Genomic DNA, 21,235 nt, shown 5'->3' on the forward strand with positions numbered 1-21,235 from the left:
ATAAGTCCGTTAAAGTCAAAAACCATTACAGAATAAAACATTGCATTTATTTTATCTAACAGTATAGAAAATTATATATGACTACTGATCGCTGAATAATTTCATTCAGAAAACAGGCTTGTGAAAACTAAAGAAACCAATGCAAGAAAGTTTTAATAGATATTTGCATCCAACTAATCTGTGTATGCTCTATAGGTGCAGTTCTATTTTCGTCTTTCCTACTTTTCTCTGTACCTGTCTGTTTCTCTTCCTCTGTCTCCCTCTCGCCTCTTGTCTTTGTCTCTGTTCCTCTCTCTGTCTCCCTCTCGACTCCTGTCAATGTCTCTCTCTCTCTCTCCCTCTCGTCTCCTGTCGATTTCTCCGTCCCCTTCCCGTCTCATATCTCCCTCTCTTCTGTTGATGTTTCTGTCCCTCTCTCTCTCTCTGTCTGCCTCTCTTCTCCTGTCGATGTCTCTGTCTGTCTGCCTTCTCTGCTCTGTCTCCTTCCCCTGGTTCTTCCTCCTGTCTTCTCGCTCATCCTGTAATCTTTCATTTGCTTTTGCTCTCTGTCCATTGGACTGTCCCCCTGACGACAGCGCCGCCTTGTGATGGTATTTATCATATGCAGCGTCCTCTTTCTCCTCTTTAACTCTGACAGCAGGAGCACAATTAGCAGGCGAAGAGGAGCGTGCTGACCGGCCTTCTCTAGTTGTCTCCTTCTTGGCCCGCTTCTTTTCCTTCTTCTCTTTCTTCTTTTTCTTCTTTTCTTTTTTGTCTAAGGTTGAAAGAGTTTTGCTTATTTTTCTAGCTCAGTGGGTTTGGATTTTTGAGAGCAGCAGCCACTTTGCAAGCATGATTGTGTGATGTCAACACAAATCTCATACAGAACATCTGAAAGGTTGATTTGCCACGATGTTTTTGTCAAAAATCCTCACATAAAACACTGTAATGAAACAACCAAGAACTGATAAGGACTGACAGACTGTACTACTAAGCCCAAAAGGGTCTCAACAGGAGTTATTTTGGATCTATTTACAATAAAGGACAGATGAATTATGACATCATCGACCTTGGACATAAAAGAGACCTCACCTTTTTTAAGCTTTTTTGCAGGAACGGGATTCTGCTCATTTTCCTCAGAGGAGGAGGAGGAGGGTGCTGGGGCACTGGGAGCGCAGCCCTCCTCCCTCAGTATCTTGGTCACATCATCAATATCCTCTGAGTCTTTGGGAGGGCGGTAGTCTTTGACGTGGTCCACGCGAATAGTCCGACCCTTAATCTGATTAACACAATGTGTCAGTTTAACTGTTTTTGAGACAATGATTTCAAATGCATTTCTGTCAATAGGTTAAATGTGCACTTAAAAAAAGAAAGTAGTGACAATGTGTGACTCACTGATCACCACTTAAGCCTTTGATTTCTATTAGTAATCTAGAAATTATATATTACATGTTGATTTGAGAAACTGAACTACCTTGATGCCATTAAAGTTGTCCACAGCCAAGATGGTGCTTCTCTGGTCTTCATAGCAAAGAAAACAGAAGCCTTTGGACTTTCCTGTCTTCTTGTCCCGCACTAGGTTGATATTTACAATCTCACCATACCTGAAACATAAAGTAGACCAGTGAGTTGTCACTAATTGGCCTCGGGTTTGTAGCAACTATGAACCGTCCAGTTAACATACTGGGAGAAGACGCAGATGATGTCGCCTTCAGATAGCTCGTAAGGAAATCCTCCTGCAGTAAACAGCAAAACAACCATCAGTGTTGTGATGAGTTACAGTGGATGAAGGACAGCACCTCTGATTTGAGAATACATTGTGAATTTACCAATGAATACCCAGGCGCTGTCCTTGTACTCGGAGTGCCAGGAAACAGTCTCTTTCACCCCCAGATCAGCTTCGCGCTCATTCAGTTGGTTGATCAACTTCACTTTTGTGAGTGGACTGTTAACAAGAGCAGAAAAGGTACATAAGGACGTTTAGGGACAAACAACCAGTAAACTATCCCAGTAAAGTTCGCCGAATATTTCTGAGCATTCCATTAAGAAATATGATCATCATCAAGTATTTAATTCAAACCAAGCTTTGAAATATCTTAAGAGACCTAGCACATATTGAGCAAGGTGGATTCACATGTGAGCTTAAGAGTTCAAACGAGAAAACAAAGAAAACACTCGTCCTTCACAGAATCAGACATAGGCGTAATGAAACGAATCAATAAAACACTGGTATATTTAGTCACTAAAATGTCGTTTAAAAGCTAACATTTTCCAACTACGACTAAGACTAACTAATACGGTTAAATATGGTTTGATATCACGATGTTTACTTACTTCATTGTGGACTACACGGAAGTAGTTTCGATGCTCTGATGAGGCAGAAATGTAGTTTCCGTGCGTGTCTCTACCTCTAGTGCCCCCTGGTGAGAGGCGTCGTTTACTGCAGGATATGGCGTGTGCGACTAAATGCCTAAAATGTGCCATTCATTCGACAGACCAATTTTATATTTTTAAAACACAAATTTAAGTTTGAGTGAAGCATAGTTTTTTAGATATAATTATGCTTTACATCGCGATTGGAACTGCGTGTAATCTACCATCCAGTTCAGTAGGTGTCGCTGTAAAGGGAACATCGACTCACCCGGTTTGTAAATAATACAGGATCATAAATGCATTTTGGTTTCTTTTCAATGTATAGAAATCCTAAAACACGGCCACGTTATTTTTACCATGTTAAAACTACGCCGGTTATAGTTAAATTGGATGTAGTCTCCGGCGTTGATTCAGGACAGCGCAGTGTTGTAATGAAAATGCTGTACTGTCAGTGCAGTTAGTCAGCAGCTAGCGTGAGCAACTAGTTATATGATAGTTTTTAAGCCCTAGTCTCACCGGAGTCTTCGATAAGGTAAATCAGCACGTAAACATTATCAAATCTAAGCAGCAAATATTTTCATTGTCGTAATTGTAAACATGTGGAGCATACGACAATTATAATGAGCATGTAATAATTAATGCCTGTCTGCAGGATGATCTCTCAGATCTTCATCTTGTCCTCAAAGGGAGACCACCTTATTTACAAAGACTGTATCCTTGGTTCTCTCATTATTGTAGGTTTGTGGATATGGCCCACTGTTGCACTGAATCATATACAGTGTTGTAAAAATAAAGGTAATTTCTGCGCTTGCTAGATTCCTTAAACTTTCTGGTTAGTAACTGACCGTTAATGGAACCTTTAAATATTCACTCGCATATGTTGAACAGGATTTGATTCCACTTTGACTTTGTCACTTACAATGAGCTTTCGTTTAGCATTTTACAGCCAGAGGTTGCATTCTGCAAACAGACCACTAGATGCCACTAGCTGTCTACAATTGGAAGCAAAGACAATACATCATTTGTTCTTAACCCTGGGGTCAGTTCGAGGAGATGTGGGAAGTGATGTCCAAAACATTTTTTATGAAAAGGTCACAGCACTGACAGGAGACCAGCCTCCGATCGTCATGGTAATGCCATCCTTTACTCATTTAACTGTGCATGTGAGGGCACACAGTTTGTAGATTCCCAACTATAATCAGCTGATTTTTGTTTCTTCCCCCCTCCACCAGAGTCACAAAGGCATCTATTTTATCCACATCAGACAGGGAGGACTTTACTGGGTTGCTACGACTACCACTCCTGACTCCTCCCCCTTCGCTGTCATTGAGTTTCTCAACAGGTATGTTTCAGTTTTTTACAATCTAATTTTGCAGTAACAATAACTACAACTGACAGCGCAGCGCAGCTTGTCCATGGGCAGAATCTTCTGATCACATTTCTCTGCCAACATGACAATCATCCTTTTTTAATTTGGTTTTTTACTTCTTGTTTGTTGAGGGTATTGACTTTACCTCACATGACTCCTCTATGATCTCATAATTTTACGCCCTAAGGTGGAAAAGTGCACAAATTCAATGTCTGTGTGTGTGTGTGTGTGTGTGTGTGTGTGTGTGTGTGTGTGTGTGTGCACGCGTGCGCATGTCAGGTTTGCAGCATTGCTTAAAGATTACTGTGGCAGTTTGTCGGAGAAAACTGTGCAGTTGAACTTTGCACTGATCTACGAACTCTTGGATGAGGTGGTGGTGAGTCCCTCTGAACGCATCTCAACAACATCAACGCGTCACCATGACAACATCCTCCAGTCTGACAGAGGAGGTGGGGTTATTCACAGCAGAAATACTGAATCACGTGGGCCTCAACTGTCTTGTTTTGTGTTTGTCAGGACTATGGCTACATCCAGACAACCTCCTCTGATGTCCTGAAGAACTTTATCCAGACTGAAGCCATCTCCTCCAGACCATTTAGCCTCTTTGACCTTAGTAATGTGGGCCTGGTATGATCCATATGCCTCATTCATCCTGTCCCCCCTGTGTCATAGGACCACCTCTACAACAACTGATAAACTGCTCACCCCCCCATAACTTCAGCACCAGCTCTTAGACTTTCCTCACTTTATTTAGCTTTTGTTCATTGTGAGAAATTTGAAAGTGTGTATTTTTCAGTTTGGGGCGGAGACACAACAAAGTAAAGTGGCGCCAAGTTCTGCAGCCACCAGACCGATCCAGTGCAGCAGAGAGCAGGTATGGAGGAGCAGAGAAAGCGTTTCCTCTAAAGCTGCGGGGATCAAGCAGCAGTCAACGTCTCTGTGGTTATGTAAATTCAAGAAAAACTAAACTTCAACTTCCTTTTTGCAATTGAAATTGATAATGCAGTGTAACCCATTTGAAATTGGAATTATTTTAAGTCTGATGCACTACGCCAACATCTAGCATGAGAACCTGATTAAAACTGTGTATTAAAACAAGTGAGGAGAAAAAGTTTTAATATAAAGTATGTTTCTGACCTAATGATAATATCTGCATGCATTACAAGCAGGTTCCAAGGGTTTGTGGGTCTTAACACCAGCATTTTGCATTTTTCCAGGGAGGAAAGAGTGAGATATTTGTGGACGTGATTGAGAGGTTGTCGGTTGTCATTGGCTCCAACGTAAGTGTTCGTCGTACAAGGAGCAGCATTTTTGATCAATATAAAAATATCATCCGTCTCACCTGCTGGACAAATGCTGCAGGGAGTTCTGATGAAGGCCGACGTTGAAGGCGAGGTCCGAGTCAAGTGCTACATGCCCAGCTGTTCTGGTGAGTCCACACAATTAGACCCTCCCTTCATTAACATAACATTAATTTATCTACTTTTTACACTTTAAGATTTTGAATTTTTTTTAAACTGATTTAAAAAATAAACATAACTCGGTATCATCAAACCTTTTCAAACAATCTTAAAGAGTTAAATAAATGGTACTGGTCCAAGCAAACATCCTGTTGGGACCCCAGGATTTTGGTATATGTGAGAAATTCTTTATTAATCCAACAGTCTATAAACTAGTTATTAATATACCTTCATATCAGATGAGTGATTTATTGAATCTTTTCAAAACAGAAATCAGAATTGGAATGAATGAAGAATTCAGCATCGGCAAGGCACAACTCAGAGGTAACACGCAGGCATACTCACACACTTCCTGTTTCTACAAACATCTTATCTTATCTGTCTGTGTCAGAAAAAAATCCTCTGCATTTGAGGTCACATGAATTCATAATAGGAAAACAGGAAAACAAACCCGGTTCTGAAATAAAGAAGCTTAACTCAGTGTGAACCAATCAGCTAATCTGGAACTCAAAAAAAGTTGGCCAAATTCTTTTCAGTCAGAACTTGGTGACCTTAACGTATATGATGACTTTAGATAAAATCAAACAGAAATTTGAATACTGGCTTTTCCAGCAGCTCAGATATGGAACGTAACATTTTATCTAATTTTTGTGCTGCAACACTGATCAGAACCATGAATGTTTGAACATGAATCAACATGATCCGAACTGATGGTTCTTTTTGTAGTTCCTCAGGTTTCTAGTTTACATCTGGAAAGCGAATGGGGGAGGAACCTGCTCTCTTACTGCTGTTGGGCACTAGGGGGCAATAGAGAGCCTTTACATGTGCTGTATGATTTTTTCCTAAGGTTATGGAGCAGCTGTGCACGTGGACGAGTGCAGCTTCCACCAATCGGTCCGACTGGATGAATTTGACAGTAACCGGATCCTCCGGCTCTGTCCAAGTCAGGGAGAGGTGAACTTGTCATACAACATTATAACATATAGCCATACAACATAAACACAGGCGTTGAAGAACCGTGTAGTCATACAAACAAGTTCCTCAGGAACAAAGAAGTCATGATCCAGAGTTGAAATATTGGTTTTTATTCTTTCCACTTCTGAAACTCGTCGATCTGGACCGAGAACTGGTGTCCAGTGATGAGCAGAGGTTTCCAGAGGGGGTCCATTAATGAGCCGAGAAGGAATAAAGATGAGCCAAAGACCAACATGAACACAGTGTTGTGTATTCACTGCCAAGCATCGTCGAGTCTCTCACATGGTTGTGGAAGAATTTGATCTGCTTAGTGTTGCACAATTGTTTTGCTTCAGCCTTGTGGACGGCCTGTTTAGCCTCTCCAGAGACATTTTCACAGTTGGCATAAGTTTATGCTATATGGCTCAAATGTGTTTATTTCTCTGATTAAACTGGGATGTGTGTATGAAAAACGTAAGCATTTGAAGGAAACGGTTCAAGATTTCTGAAGCAGGATGAGCCGACAGTCCCAGGAACACTTATGACATTTATCTGGGTAAAAAGACCTGCTAATCTGTGTGCTTTTGTTTTCACTCCACGTAACATTTCTGAAAATAGATCAAATTAGGCTGTTGGGGGGGTCTCAGTGGAGGGGTCCCTAAACACCTGTCAAACAGAGGACACCTTCAGAGCCCCCTCTCCCCCCATCTGAAGCCTCAAATGTTTCAGCAACTGGCTTGTTTTCACCAATCAGCACCTCAAGGAAACGTTCTCACGCACGCGGACACACACACACATATACACGCACGCATGCGCGTGCACACACACATATATTTATATGCGTACATATAACTATAGATTTGATCTTATCATCAGACAGCTTCAGTGCTTTGACATCAATGACAGGTTTTATTTCTCTTCCTCATCTTCATCTCATGTTGCAGCAAACTGTGATGCAGTATCAGCTGAGTGACAACCTGCCGTCTGTTCCACCGTTCCGCCTGTTCCCAACCATCGAGAGGGATAATGGAGGAAGGTCAGACTCCAACCAGCCTGCACAGAGCCCAGTACCAGAGTCCAGTACTGGGCCCAGTACCAGAGCCGAGTGGCCCCTGGATCTAGGGTTAAATAACAAGAGCCCAGTAGCAGAACTCAGTCCAGTACCAGAGCCCAATAACAGCATGTTTCTGGATAGTTCTGTTTAAAGAACATTCAACCTTCTTGGATGAGTTATTCTGCTGTACTGAGGTCAGAGGTCAGTGGTGTTTTTCTCCTCTGCAGGCTGCTGATGTATCTGAAACTTCGCTGTGACCTTCCACCTAAAAGGTTAGTCCTGATTTCACATGTGCACACATCAAATTATTAAACATCTGTTGCTCTGATATCCAGAACCTCATCATTGATAGAACAGTGATTATTTAGAGTGTTTTTAATGTTAAAATGTATTCAGCACTTTGTTTCACCAAAAGGTAAAAAATAGCGTGAAATTCCATCATAATGTAAATGTGCACTCCTTTAATCAAAGAAGAGACTTTTAATCTGTAAACTAGTGCTGCTATATGCTGCCAGCAGGTCAGCGTGTGCTCAGTCAGGCAATGCTGTTAAACATATTGAGGATTTGATGGTGTTGATGTGGTGATTGCTGTTGCAGTGCTGCCATCTTCGTCTGTGCCACCATCCCTGTTCCCAAAGGCTCCCTGAGGTAAGGCGCTTTCATTCAAATGGGATGTTTGCTATGGAAATCAGTCATCACGTGGAAGCCCAGAGCATCAGTGCCAAATCGCCTAGTCCCGTCTCATTTGACTGTGACTCCAGTCTCTACAATTGAGTTTGACTCAACCAAAAGCAAAGACTTAGAACAGAGAGGGAGAGCTGGTCGCCTTCAGGAGGAAGGCCTGCTTTAAATGGGTAACAACATTAACAAATTAGGAACCAGAAGAAGGGGATCTTCATTTGGTATTTAAAGTTTTGGACATGTAAATCAGGGATTGGTGGAGGGTCAGCTGCCGGAGTTTTAATTGGGTTAGTTAATTTAATGAAGCCATGACCAGTTTTCCACATGACCAGCTTTCACTGAAATTGACTCTTTGGACACACAAGAATCTGGGTTGCCTCTTGAAAGAATAGAATTAAACCTGCTTCCCGTGTGATAGTTTCTATTGTGGATCCATGTTCACGGGTCAGTGTCTCCAGCCTGCAGAGGTATCAGCTAACCTGTTCACCGTCTCACCTTTAGTTTGTCACAGGAACTCAGCAGCCCTGATCAGAGCGCAGAGCTGAAGCTGCAGAGCAGATCCATCCAGTGGCAGATCCCCCGATTCCCCGGAGGGACGCAGCTGTCGGCCCTGTTCAAGGTGACCACACACAGCAAGGACAGTGTAGTTAGTTCTCCTTCAGGGCGCTAACTGGGATCTGGGTTGCTTCTTTACGTCAGCCACACAAGGAAGCATAGGAAAGATAAACGCTCCATCTCTCAGAGCCCTTCAGGTCCCAGTTCACTGCCTCAAGGCGGCGGGTTCAAAGTAAAAAGAATGAGTTAAAAGAATGTGTTTTAAAGGGAACTGCAGTTAGTAAGCCCTAAGTATTTAGAGTAATAGCTCACTAAAGAAGATTTCCATTTGACACTCGTTCATCAACACTCACACTGACACCAACAATTGTTGAGGATCTGCACATTAAAGTCTTTCATCCCTTATATTTATGAACATCTTCAGCTCATAACTGGCTGCATCCTGTTTTTAGCTGGAGGTCCCCGGCCTCAGCTCGGCCTCCATGCTGGAAGTCGGCCCCTTTGTTCTGAGCTTCGAGTTGCCCAAAGTCACCATCACAGGTCTGCAAATCCGCTTCCTTCGCATCTCACCCGTTCAGCCCAGCCCGTCACAGCGCTGGGTCCGCTACACCACGCTGTCCGACTCCTACGCCATCCGACTCTGACCCACCGATGGATGCTGCAGCAGCAGCAGCAGCAGGACATGATGTAAATGCTCTTTAAAAGTTAAATGTACAGTTTGGAGGATCCAGTCATGATAAATAAATGTTAGTGTTTATTTATCTATTTAAGATGTTGCACATGCAAACAGCTCAAATGTCACATGTGCCTTCTTAAACACACACCTTGTCTGTAAATAAAGACACGTTCATCTGTTTGACGTGGCCCATTCGGGCCCCAGCATCGCATCAAAAGCAGAAACTTCGTCAATGCTGCTGAGAATTTTCTAGTTTTGCTGATTTAATGTTACATTTCTGTGAAGCAGAAGGGTTTCACTTCTCTGTGGAAGCTGTGCATAACACAGCAGTTATTTTTTTCAGTTTTTATAAAAGGATGCATTTGTTGATTAACATAGTAGCAGAAGAGAAACTACAAGCTAAAGTAATTACAACCAGCATCAAAGTAATGACCAGTGATCAGAATTAGGGATTATCTGATCAGACAGATGGGTATTCATCCTTTTATAATTATTTGGTGTTGAATTAATTACAAAAAACAGGGCTTTGGAGAAAACTAACATGAGTGATTGTTTGAGTTGTTTTAGGTTTTTAATAAGGTTCCTCTTCAATATCTATTATGGAGGAACCTTTGACACGTTTATAGGTCTGCTGGTACCTGAGATAATCAAATGGATTAAATTATGAAGCAGTTATGCCAAGACACTGAAAGCCAAGGTAGAAACCTGTTGGACAAGTTCTTTAGCATATTTGAACACCGTAAACCTCCCTGTCCGATGTGTTTAATGTGGTAATAACGCAGTTCCTGAATATTAAAGTACAGAAATAAGGAAATGAGACGAATGTTCATGATTAAAATCAGCGAGTAAGCCCCCTAAAACTGAGACGCCAGGACCTTTATCTCACTCTGTCACTGTTTTCTGGCAGTCATGTTAAAATTAAATCTGAAGGTTTATTTATTTAAAGGACTGGGTTCTGTGCGGTGCGGAGCCGAACCGCTTTACACGCGATCTTTGGTTCTGATTATAAAGCCTTCGTGCGTAACATCAGCGAGTAACGCATCTTCGAACGGACCATCCTGGGTCTTTTTAACCTTAAATGCTTCTTGTTGTCCTTTTTCTCTGCGTTGCGCAACATATCTGCAGCCGCCGCACGTCGTGCACGCGCGCACACGCGCAGATATCTTGCCTTTGCGGAAGCCAGAAGAGCCGAGGCGGCGCTAAATTAAATTAGCATACTAACTAGTTAGCTGTGCGCCGATGTGGATGGACGGGTGAGCAGAGCCTCCCGGAGCAACCCTCAGCGTCTAAAGTCACGACACCGCCGATTCAGGGCTCGTTTTGTTGGGATCTTGCTATCGACAGCCTGCCGAGGAGATGGGGGACAAGGCGGGCACCAGGTAGGACGGCTAACCGCCGTTAGCATCCCCTCTCACGCAGTTTGCTAACGTTAGCTGAGCTGCTGCCGCTGCTGCTGCTGGCCCGGGCGGGGGAGTTTTACCCTCAGCCTGTGCAGCAGAGATTCGGCTCCTTTCCGAGGAGACAATCTCCGAGGCAAAGAACCAAGAGTGTCCCCGGCTCCTCTTTTTCAACGCTCATCCGATGACCTCGTTCGCCGGAGGCCAAGTTAGCGCAGCAGGGTGGGGTTAGCTAATCGCGGAACGTCTCGGACGGTGTTCCAGCCTGCGACCAGAACACTGTCAGATCCCGGTTCTGTGCCGGTGATTATGTCGAAAATAAAGGCGAATTAGCTGAAAAGCGATCAGTGGCACTACTGCATTAGAACACTGTTAAACTCGTGTTGTAGGAGGAATTCCCACGGTGCTTTTCTTTCAAAATACGGCTGTAGTGGGCGGTCTGCTCGGTGAAAATGTACCGTTAAATGTAAAAGTTTGGCGGTTTACCTTGCTATGCAATGCAAACAGCAGACGCTTGTAAGGACATTGACGTTTGATGGATGTATTTCGTGACGTGCGGAGTCGAGATTTATGCCTCTGAAAACACAGAGAATGTTTAAAAAGGATCCATTTCTACAGAGTTGGGGTGAGCTGGCTGAGCCTCCAGGAGCCGCAGATTTCTGCGGATCAGCTGGGTGTTTTGACGGCTTGGTGGTTGATGAGAGCGGCTGATGGTCGCTGCTGGGGAAACGTGCTGCAGGGAGCAGGTAAACACGGGAGAAGCATGAAGCTGTCCCACTTCTAGCAGCGGCTCCTCGACACACACCGTTCGGATGCGCGTCTACCCGCACCCACTGTTTTTCTGGCTCTTTTCTCGGGGTCGTTGGGCTGCAGGTCGCCATCAATTGTGATTTCGATCGAATGGGTTTAAAATACGCTCGACACCAAAGGGGACCTGCAGTGAATCATGTGAAGGTTTAAATCCTCACTCCAGCTATTCCTTTAAATTAAACCCAACACCTCAAAACGTTTTTTTTAACGCATTCAGTTCAGGATTTTAAAGAAATTAGTTTTTAAGGGTTTTTTTGAATTTATTTTATTTATTTATTTTTTTAGTGCTGACTCATCTTTTAATCTGTTTACATCCTGCGTGTTGAGAGACGGGAGCATAAATGCCTTTTTGTTTGCTCCCCAAGCTTAGCCACAAGACAACATATCTTTAATGCCTTTTGTGATCGGATTTTAAAGAATAATCGCCCCCTTTCATCTGAGAGGGTTGCTGACATGATGCCCACCAGTTCCGACTATCACAGTGTCACTTCCTGTTAGGAAACAGGTGGGAATCGGAGAGAAGGGGAAGTGTGGAAAGTCGAGCTCTGTGTGAATAAACAGCTGATATGGCCTCATCGTCCTGCAGGAGCCACTGATGAGGGGCCAATGTTATAGTTTCCACACAAATTTATTCTACTAAACACATGGATGGATAATCAGCAAAAATAAGAAGCACATTCTGAGTAAATATTTCAATGCTCCCATCATTTTATGGTGAGTCCAGATTAAAGTTTGCGAGTTTGAAGTTCTGGTGGTGAAATGTTCATTTTAAATGGCTTCTTTGGTTCTGATGGTTTGCAAGAAAAGCAAACTCTGATTGGACATTTGCGTTCAGATGAAACTGCCGTTATAACCAAGGAAGTCCCCAACTTCCTGTTTCTTAGCGTGTTTCCTAACTGGACGACGGTTCACACACTGGCGGCAGCGAGCAGACTGACTGTTGGGTGAACAGTGTGATCAGTAACACTTACAAAAACCTTCAGTTGGACATTCCTATAGGAGCCTGGAAGATCGTTAATGTTAATTTTTACAGACGGGTTTTGCACATTGAGGGTGTTTTGTAAAGCTTCATGTTCCCCAAATTAAAGCGTAGTGTTACCTCAGTTTTACTCAGAAGTACCACCTTTACTGCTCGTTCAAGCAGGGTTCTGCTCATCACCGTCATTTAAAGGCTTGGTATTTTACTGCGATGCGGTCTTTGAAAGCACCAAGAGATGGCAGCGTGTCATGATACTGTAACAGTTTAAAACCTCAGACGACTTAAAGAGAACCCTGCGATAAATTATACGGACCACTTTAGCTCAGCTCTGGTCCTGACTTTCAATCAGATATAATTAACAAGCGCAGCATTTAAGGAGAAATTTTTGATTTCTAGAACATTGTAAAAATCAGCCAAACAAATGGTTTTAATTAGTCCATGTACTAATATAGCCCTGTCTGTTACCTGCAGATCCTGTTGTAGAGATAAAAAGGTTCAACTCATGCTGCTGAGGTGACTGTCACCAGGTCAGACAGGACGTAGCACTGCTGCGACCAAAATAAGACCCAGTGTTTTGAGGAAATGGAATTTTCTCTCTTGGGTTACTGATATTAAGTTTCCAGTCATCACGTGTAGATTAAATTTAAACTGCAGCCTACAGAGGAACTGGTGAAGATTCATCTGTGTCAGGGTGGAAAGTTCAACCCGCTGCTGTTTGGCTAATCAGTAGCTGTACAAGTAGATGAGTAGGACAATCAACAAGGAACCCAACTAGTGAAGCAGATGAAACGGTACCGTTGAGTAGGACACAAGTCCTCCGTCTCCAGGTTTGTTCAGAAAGGGGAGGCAGATTGTGGACACCTTCACCTTCTTCCTGGCTGGAGCTGTTGAACAGCAGTGGCGTGTTTTCCCCACAACGTCGCTAACGCCCTGCGCTAAAGCAGCTGTCTGCAGCTGCCCCACATGTGCTGCAGCCGAGAAGCAGGCCAGATCAAACCGTGCTGTACAAAACGGTGCCAGGCCGAGCCGCATATGATTTTCAAAGAACCATTTTAACCTTTTCTGTGTCAAACACCAATTCATGTACTGTATGTGGAAGCCATGCCTTGTCATGGCAACCAGGGAACTAGAGAAGTTGATTTTATTTAAAGTTTAATTGGTATAACTGGTGTTTTCCCATATTTTCTGCTACTGATCAGTCCAGGTGTTGTCTTTAATGGAACCATTGCTGACCCGTTTAATGTAAATAAACTTGAATCCCAGCACTTCCCAGACGCCATCAGAGACAATTACTGTTTCATCACTTCAGCGTTCAGTGGTGTGTCATCCCTGAAGTCTCCCGTCTCTGCGGTTTGTTTATCTGAGGCTCCATGCTAGCAGACCTACAGCGTTTCCAGCTGTTTTCCAGTTATTATCCCCTAGACAGTTGAAATAATCCACTTTATTAATCTAGTTCACCATCAGGTGTAAACTGTAAATGACTCTTAATACAGTGTTTTTCTGAAATGTATTTTCTAGAGAACTTATAAGGAGGAGAAACTGCCACCTTGGTGACTTCCTGTTTGTACGTGGGTGCTTTATGAAGGAAATGACCGGTTGACAGCAGGTTTTAACCACCCTTGTGTGCAAAAGTTTAACTAAGATAACTGAAACCTGTAATCCTTAATGTAGTAAATAATAATTAGTCTGGTATTTGATCAGGGTTATACTAAATTAAAAAGGAAGCGATGGTAGAAGGTCACCCGAGGAGTGTACCTGGAACCCTGAAGAGGCTTCCTCCCTCTCATAAAATGTGTTTAGTGCAGATTCAGATGGTTTCATTTCCCATCATCTGAATGCATCCTGTTGGCTGTTCCAGCAGAAGAATTTGACAAACATAAAGCAGATAAGTCAAAAAATAAAATGACTTATGCCGAGCCCGAAGTTCCCTCTAGCACAAACTTGACAGTTGGCAGGTTGATTGTCAACAGTTTCTAAGCTCCCGAAGGTTGCCGTCCTCATATCTGATGCTTACATTTTGCTGCATTTCATTGAATGTATGAAAGATTAACCAGAGTGTCTCCTGTCTTTTTTTCTTCCTCTTTCCAAAACCTCTCAGAGTTTTTAAGAAGTCGAGCCCCAACTGTAAGGTGAGCGAACGATTTCTCAATCATGGCTGTGGAAACGCACCAAAACCGCTTAATTTGCTTAAAATTAAAGCAGATGAATCAGCTCGGCTGCATTTGATCCTCACAGGTGACCGTATATCTGGGAAAGAGAGACTTTGTGGATCATCTGGACCACGTGGATCCAGTGGGTGAGTTGAAATGTTTGGTGACATTTTATTAACAGGATGTGACTGAAATTGAACTTTACTGACTGGGAACTGTTTGTTTTTCCTGCTGCCAGATGGAGTCATCCTTGTTGACCCTGAATATCTGAAAGACAGGAAAGGTAGGACAGTTTTGTCTTCATCACATAAAACCTGGCACTGGAGCTCCAGCTGTTCTGAAACTTGCTTTAGTCCATTTAGCTCGAGCTCACGAAGCAGTTGGCTTGTTGCCCTGAGGTTGACACAGCTGGTCTTAATGCTAACTTTTTTCTTAATCTTACCATTTTAATCAACCAGAAATGTTGCCGTGAAGACAGCCAATGTGTCCTATAATACTGTTTCTGAGCTTGAACACCCTCTTACTATTTCTGCTCTTCCTCCCTCCAGTCTTCGTCACATTGACCTGTGCGTTTCGATATGGTCGCGAAGATCTAGATGTGCTGGGTTTGTCCTTCAGGAAGGATCTGTACATCTCCACTTTCCAGGTTAGCGTCACATAAAAATATTAACTATTTCGGAACTGTTGGAGTGATGTCTTGTTTCCTAAAACATCCTCTTTCCTTTTGTCTTCCACCCTCCCCAGGCCTTCCCCCCGGTGCCCGAGGAGAGGAAACCCAACAGTCGTCTGCAGGAGAGGCTTCTGAAGAAACTCGGCCAGCATGCACATCCCTTTTACTTCACTGTAAGTCTGACAGAGAAAACTACCACAAGTAAGGGTGAATAAACTGCTTCTTGTTTGCACCTGTTGTCCTGTGGAGCAAACCGAGACCCTAGCATGAACCCACTACAGCTGTGTGTTGGGCTTTTTTTAGATAGATGTGGGTTGTCCGAAATTCAGATGTTGTATTTCTCTGCACAGATTCCTCAGAACCTTCCATGTTCGGTCACTTTACAGCCCGGCCCAGAGGACACTGGGAAGGTAACGTGCATGGGCACGCACACACATATACATACAGCAGATTGGATTTCTGAATGTACATTGTGGAACAGCAGAGGAGTTGGTTTCGCAGTATGACGAAAGTGTCAGATCACCATGGTAACAATGCTGTGCAGTAACCTGGTCTGGAGGAGGTTATGTTCAGTTTCAGAGTAAAAGACTGATGAAATATGGGTTCTGCACTTACGATCAAAATGTAACGACCATGAAACCGCCTGGTAAACACGACAGCCCAGTTGTGGTTCATTGCCACGGTAGCGAACATTCGTCTGATGCGTAGAGTAATTTCTCTGTTTGAGTCAAGCAACAATTAATATCTTAAAACGGAGAGTTTCAGGATCAGATGTGTAATATCCCTAATAATAAACATCTACCCAGGATCGTCCCACCACTGTACCCCTCTCCTGTTCCCAGTTCAGCCTCCTCCTCTCGTACAGCTTCAGATCATATACAGTACTTTGGCAAATATTTAAAAAATTAAAAAGGCTGTTGATCTGCCCGCAGGCCTGCGGCGTGGACTTCGAGATCAGAGCATTCTGCGCCAAGTCGATAGAAGAGAAGATTCACAAGAGGTGAGCTCAGTTCTATGGAAGGGTGTGTGGAGCCTGTGCAGTGTCTAAACCTGAAGTGTGTTTGTGTGTTTAGGAACTCGGTGCGTCTGGTGATCAGGAAGGTTCAGTATGCTCCGGAGAAACCTGGTCCACAGCCAATGGTGGAGACAACTCGCAGCTTCCTCATGTCTGACAGGTCACTGCACCTGGAGGCCTCACTGGACAAGGAGGTGCAGACACACGCATGCACGCACACACACACACACACACAGAATATGTTGCTCTTAAATAAACACAGATTTATTTGCCTCTGTTTCCCATCATGCATTGTGAGCAGCTGTATTACCACGGAGAGCCCATCAGCGTCAACGTCCACGTCACCAACAACTCCACCAAAACAGTCAAGAGAGTCAAGATCTCTGGTCTGTCCCTGTCCTACAACCTCTGTCCTTCCTGTCAGAACTTGTTTGACTATCAGGTTGAGGTCTGATCTTAGATCAGAAGTAGCATCAACAGAAAGTTAGTTATATAATATTTGTGCTTTTCCTGGCCTGTTCCCGGCTGATTTATGACGAGGCGATCGCAGATGCTAAGACGTTTGATAGTTTTTCATCCATGTGAAGAGGAAAACATGGAGAATTTCCTGTTTGATGTTCTGAGGCTGTCTTTCTGGTTCCAGTGCGTCAGTACGCAGACATTTGTCTGTTCAGCACTGCCCAGTACAAGTGTCCAGTGGCCCAACTGGAGGCCGAGTAAGTCTGTTTTCTTCCCAAGGTTTTAGATGACCTATTATTTTCCTGTTTTAACTGCAGGAATAGTATCCCAACTGCTAAAAATGGGAATAAAAGGTTTAAATTGTGGTACTTGAAACTATGTAAAATAGGAGCTGTTTCGAAGTCTTTGGGCAAGATTGACCTGAGCCTTTTATTGACAGCTGCATGTCCTGTTTTCAGTGACCAGGTCTCATCCAGCTCCACATTCTGCAAGGTGTACACTCTGACCCCAACACTCGACAAGAACCGCGAGAAGAGGGGCCTCGCGCTGGACGGAAAGCTCAAGCACGAAGACACCAACCTGGCCTCCTCCACCATGTAACTGGCCGCACAGGTGTGTGTACAGGTGCGTCACCACACTCATGTAACTGCCGACCTTCTGTTCTGTTTTTCAGTGTCAAAGATGTCACCAACAAGGAGGTCCTGGGAATTTTGGTGTCCTACAGAGTCAAAGTCAAGCTGGTAGTGTCACGTGGAGGGTAAGACACATCTGTGTGTTGTGGTTGGACATGCTACATAATTAAGTACTAGCAAAGTGAGGACATTTTTTCATTCCAAAGAGATATTTGAGGGTTAAGACTTGGTTTTAGGGCTTGGAAATGTATTCCATCATATACTGCCCTCATAAAGGTAGAAATATGTGTCTATGTGTGGTGCTTGGGTCTGGACTCACTTTACACACGTGTGTATTTAATTTTCAGAGACGTGTCAGTGGAGCTGCCCTTCATCTTGATGCATCCCAAACCTGTGGAACCACCTGCATCCCGCCCACAGTCAGGTGACTTCACAGTCTAGCGTCAATCAGCAGACAGCACTGTGTAGCTACCACCAACAGTCTGACATCAGCTGGAACCACACCCACAACTCTCCTGCTAACCACCATGGAAAATAATGTGTGTGTGTGTCTGTGTGTGTGTTACAGCTGTCCCAGAGATGGATCCTCCTATTGACACCAACTTGATAGAGTTCGAAACAAAGTAAGTATCCAAGGCCCTGTTTATTTTTGTTGATAAAGTTTTACAACTAGTGGATCAAACATTTTTGACCTGGGGTGGATATATCGATTGACTGGCAGGGCCACTCCATGAACTAACCACGTGTCTCGCTCCCCAGCAGCGTCTCCCAGGACGATGATTTTGTGTTCGAGGACTTTGCACGTCTGCGACTTAAAGGCGTCGTGGACGACAAAGACGAGGACTGCTAGGAGGTCGCCAACACCCTTCATACACTCTCTTTTGAACCCACCACACATATATACACACACACACAAAGAGTTCACATTCCATTCCCTGCTGGAGGAGATGATGGAGGATGGACTGGTGTTCTTCCTCTTTATTGATCTCATCCATCCGCCACCATCCTCTCCATCCGTCGTCCCCGTTTTGGCTCAAGTCTGAAAAGACGTCAAGCAGCTGAGGGAGTTTAGATGCTGGGGGTGCTCAAAATGAAGGAAGTCTGTTTGCCTTTGGGGGCAAAACAAACGATTTGTATTTTGGGAGGATTTTCTGCATTTTTTTCAAGTTTGGCTGAGGAAGGAAACACATGCGCACACGCGCACACATACACACACACAGTCTTATAGAGGCGACTGCAGTGACTGAGTTCACCAGCATCCTCTCCCGTCACTCCGGACTGCGGCGTCCATCTTGTCGCGTCATCACATTTGTCTGCATCTGTTAAACATCCCAACGTGTCAGATCCGTACCTGAAACTGGAGCTCCTGTTGCTTGTTGACATCTGGAAATATCTGGATGCAGAGAGGCTGTGATTCCCAGCCACAAAAATCAAAAGGTTTTCATGTTTAATCTTAAATGCTAAAAAGTTTTAGATGCTCCCAGCGATCGAATTAAAAAAAGAAAAAAGAAAAATCGAGCATTTAATTGAAGATATTTTAACGATCAATGTGACGATAATATTCTCTGCTTTGCTGTTCAAGGATAGGAGTCTGAAAACATCAAATTTCAGAAACGAGCACAAACTCCCCTCTGTTATGGTTGTTTCTGGCCTGGGCTCTTCTGGTTCTTTTGGTCCTGCTGTGACCCGACCTCACCTGGTTTCCATTAAAGGGAAATGCTGCTGTTTTTTGAATCACCTGTGGGATTGTGACGTGTGACAAGTGTTGTGCCTTCAGACTCACCGCTGCCATGTTTTCAAGGCCAGTTATTTTGTTCCTGATTCGCAGAACTTTAACAAAAAAGAAACTGCAACAGTTTGTTAAAGATTCACCTGCCAGTCGATGTGCAGAGTGAAAAGTCACCGTCAGACATCCAATTTGAAATATTTCCACCCATGGAGTTTAGATCGACTCTGTGATGTCTTGCCTTTGTTTTAAAAACATTAAACTTTGAAATGTTGTCTTTTAAATTTCAATTTTTTTTGGTGCCATATAAATTTTTAAAAAGTTAACAGATGAAGACTGAAGCATCACAAACGCCTGCAAAGCTGACAAGAGAGATCGAGGATGTGAGAAAACTCAGCAGCAGCATTTCCCATCCAAGGAAGACGATTAGTTCCACATGTGGAATTATTCGACAGCTCTTTCACTCTAAATTATGCTTTTAAACTTTTGGTTGAATGTCTTTTTTCTTCCTCCTGAGGTGAGGGCAAATTTCTGAGGGTTTATCATTTGTCTTCTGTGATTGCTGGAAAAAATCTCAGAATTGTGTGGAAGGAAAATTCACAAGTGGCTCTAATCCTCTTCCGTACATTCCGATCCACCGCGCTGCCTCCTCAAACATTGTTCTTTCTCAAAACTCGGACATGCCATGAAACATCTGCGGCCATCTGTCAAACGAGTCTCCGTTGGGTTTTTTTTTGTTTTGTTTTTGTTTTTCCCCTATTTATCAACCTGAAGGATGCACAGATCAACATTTCACACAAGCACTGCACTTTCATTGGACAAAACAAACCCTCAGAACTGCACGTGTCAACTTTTCAGGTGAGATGAGAAGAACAACACTGATCTTTTTTTTTATGCTTGGTCATTTCTCAAAATGATGTGTTTAATTTATCTTAATATAAAAAAAAAAAATACTGCCATAATTCCATCATTAGTCTTGAAAGTTGCGACCATCACCCAGAAGGGAAGAAGCATGTTTTATTTTTTCTTGGAGCAGTGCTGTGAATCGTACGAGCTGTGATTCTGTCCTTATTTTGTCGTGCATATGTGGGGTAACTTTTTGCTAAGTGTGAAAATATTTTGACAAAGTGCCACGCCCCGGCCTGTGCGATGCTTACTGTCTGTTTAAAAAATTTTAAAAATACAGGAATTGATTTCTGCTGCTGGGACAAACACCAGAAAAGTTAGAATTCAGATTATTATGCTTCTGATTATTATTATGGTGACTTATTACTTCTACTGTGTCATCATTGACCATGGTTATTCTCATAATCATTTGAGTCTATTGTTTTGCCATGTATTTTTTATTTTGAGATTTTTATTTTAGTTTTCTTTTTATTATTAAAGGCAAAATGAACTAACAGATTTCCTGCTGTCTGTATTTGGACTCATTTATTATTTTTTCTTTTTCTGCATGTGGGTGCTCATGGGTGCCTTATATCTGTGCTGGGACTTGAGCTGGGGGCCCGACACACATTTATTCATCATCTAAAATTGCATTTGAGAAAACAGTCAAGTTCCTCATTGGGCTGCACAGTTAATACGACATCCATTCTGGGCCACCACAGGGTTGATGCATGACGCCTTTAAGTATGTATAAATGTATGAAATTAATTTCTTCTTTTGTTTACATTATTTGCAAATTGTAACATTTGATTATCTTAACCGTAATGAATCAGATTTCAAGGCAACCCAAAGCTGTTGCAGCCTGATTCGTAATTTATAGAAAATGTTGCCAAAAACGAGCCAGACTCCTGGTTAACCTGCAGCTAGCAATTTTCTGATAGGCTCTGGTTGTCACGTGATTCACTACAGCGTCCTGATTAGCTGACCTGAGTCATTGATCAGATACGTGCTTGTTTACGCTTGCACAGGTGCGACGCAGGTGTCTTCGTTCTTGAAGACAAAGCTCTTTGGTGACACAAGCGTCTGCTAAATTACTAAAATGTAAAATAAATATTTTTCAAAGCCATTTAAAGAAAATATCTTGTATTTGTTTATCAAGATATTATGTAAAAGCTATATGATTTATTCGTTCAAAGTTGACTTAATTTATTAATGGCAAAAATATATCTGATCGTTAAGGGTGCAGCGCCCTGATCTAAGGTTTTGAATAAGCTAACTATTAATGCCTTTCTTGCAGCTTCTAAATACAAACCGGAAGTTGTTGCAGGCACTTCCTGTTATATATAACTAGCTATATTTGCATTGGAACCAATATTCTTAACATTATACACAAATAGGACATATACTTTTA

At 42.9% G+C, this 21,235-nt stretch overlaps 3 protein-coding genes across 4 annotated transcripts; 2 read left to right on the plus strand and 1 right to left on the minus strand.

Moving 5' to 3' along the window:
• Positions 1-25: 25 nt before the first annotated feature.
• Positions 26-2,411, minus strand: rbmx2 (RNA binding motif protein X-linked 2). Its single transcript, XM_057055266.1, has 6 exons — positions 2,314-2,411; positions 1,809-1,924; positions 1,664-1,715; positions 1,454-1,583; positions 1,072-1,258; positions 26-754 (listed from the first exon to the last, which is right to left on the minus strand). The coding sequence occupies exons 1-6, from the start codon at positions 2,316-2,318 to the stop codon at positions 219-221; spliced, it is 1,026 nt and encodes a 341-aa protein (XP_056911246.1). The 5' UTR covers positions 2,319-2,411; the 3' UTR covers positions 26-218.
• Positions 2,412-2,570: 159 nt separating this feature from the next.
• Positions 2,571-9,915, plus strand: ap4m1 (adaptor related protein complex 4 subunit mu 1). The gene is made up of 16 exons (XM_057055262.1): positions 2,571-2,884; positions 3,005-3,063; positions 3,397-3,482; positions 3,585-3,694; positions 4,001-4,097; positions 4,238-4,348; positions 4,518-4,595; positions 4,939-5,001; positions 5,084-5,150; positions 5,452-5,505; positions 6,029-6,135; positions 7,080-7,171; positions 7,417-7,461; positions 7,787-7,837; positions 8,372-8,489; positions 8,878-9,915. Exons 2-16 carry the CDS (start codon positions 3,006-3,008, stop codon positions 9,067-9,069), a joined length of 1,329 nt encoding a protein of 442 aa, XP_056911242.1. The 5' UTR covers positions 2,571-2,884; position 3,005; the 3' UTR covers positions 9,070-9,915.
• A 214-nt stretch (positions 9,916-10,129) lies between these two features.
• On the plus strand, positions 10,130-20,343 carry LOC130538043 (arrestin red cell). Of its 2 annotated transcripts, none has more exons than XM_057055264.1 (16): positions 10,130-10,480; positions 14,386-14,416; positions 14,523-14,583; positions 14,676-14,720; positions 14,986-15,083; positions 15,182-15,280; positions 15,458-15,517; positions 16,040-16,107; positions 16,181-16,316; positions 16,424-16,508; positions 16,766-16,838; positions 17,040-17,177; positions 17,255-17,338; positions 17,561-17,637; positions 17,782-17,836; positions 17,976-20,343. In XM_057055264.1, exons 1-16 carry the CDS (start codon positions 10,458-10,460, stop codon positions 18,061-18,063), a joined length of 1,221 nt encoding a protein of 406 aa, XP_056911244.1. In that variant the 5' UTR covers positions 10,130-10,457; the 3' UTR covers positions 18,064-20,343. The 2 variants fall into 2 exon arrangements, with proteins under 2 accessions (XP_056911244.1, XP_056911243.1); XM_057055263.1 differs by having other exon boundaries at positions 10,136-10,480; positions 17,973-20,343.
• The last annotated feature ends 892 nt before the right edge of the window (positions 20,344-21,235 follow it).

The sequence above is a fragment of the Takifugu flavidus genome, chromosome 14 (genome assembly GCF_003711565.1).
Source record: "Takifugu flavidus isolate HTHZ2018 chromosome 14, ASM371156v2, whole genome shotgun sequence".
Lineage (NCBI taxonomy): Eukaryota > Metazoa > Chordata > Actinopteri > Tetraodontiformes > Tetraodontidae > Takifugu > Takifugu flavidus.

Excerpts from the sequence above, each read along its gene's own strand:
- LOC130538043 (XM_057055263.1), top strand. The coding sequence starts at position 10,458 with ATGGGGGACAAGGCGGGCACCAG. Across the intron at positions 15,281-15,457 it reads CACATCCCTTTTACTTCACT|ATTCCTCAGAACCTTCCATG; the intron begins GTAAGTCTGACA and ends TTCTCTGCACAG. Across the intron at positions 17,638-17,781 it reads TGCATCCCGCCCACAGTCAG|CTGTCCCAGAGATGGATCCT; the intron begins GTGACTTCACAG and ends TGTGTGTTACAG.
- ap4m1 (XM_057055262.1), top strand. The coding sequence starts at position 3,006 with ATGATCTCTCAGATCTTCATCTTGTCCTCAAAGGGAGACCACCTTATT. Across the intron at positions 3,064-3,396 it reads CCACCTTATTTACAAAGACT|TTCGAGGAGATGTGGGAAGT; the intron begins GTATCCTTGGTT and ends CCCTGGGGTCAG. Across the intron at positions 8,490-8,877 it reads AGCTGTCGGCCCTGTTCAAG|CTGGAGGTCCCCGGCCTCAG; the intron begins GTGACCACACAC and ends TCCTGTTTTTAG.
- rbmx2 (XM_057055266.1), bottom strand. Across the intron at positions 1,716-1,808 it reads CAGCGCCTGGGTATTCATTG|GAGGATTTCCTTACGAGCTA; the intron begins GTAAATTCACAA and ends TGTTTACTGCAG. Across the intron at positions 1,584-1,663 it reads ATCATCTGCGTCTTCTCCCA|GTATGGTGAGATTGTAAATA; the intron begins GTATGTTAACTG and ends TTTATGTTTCAG.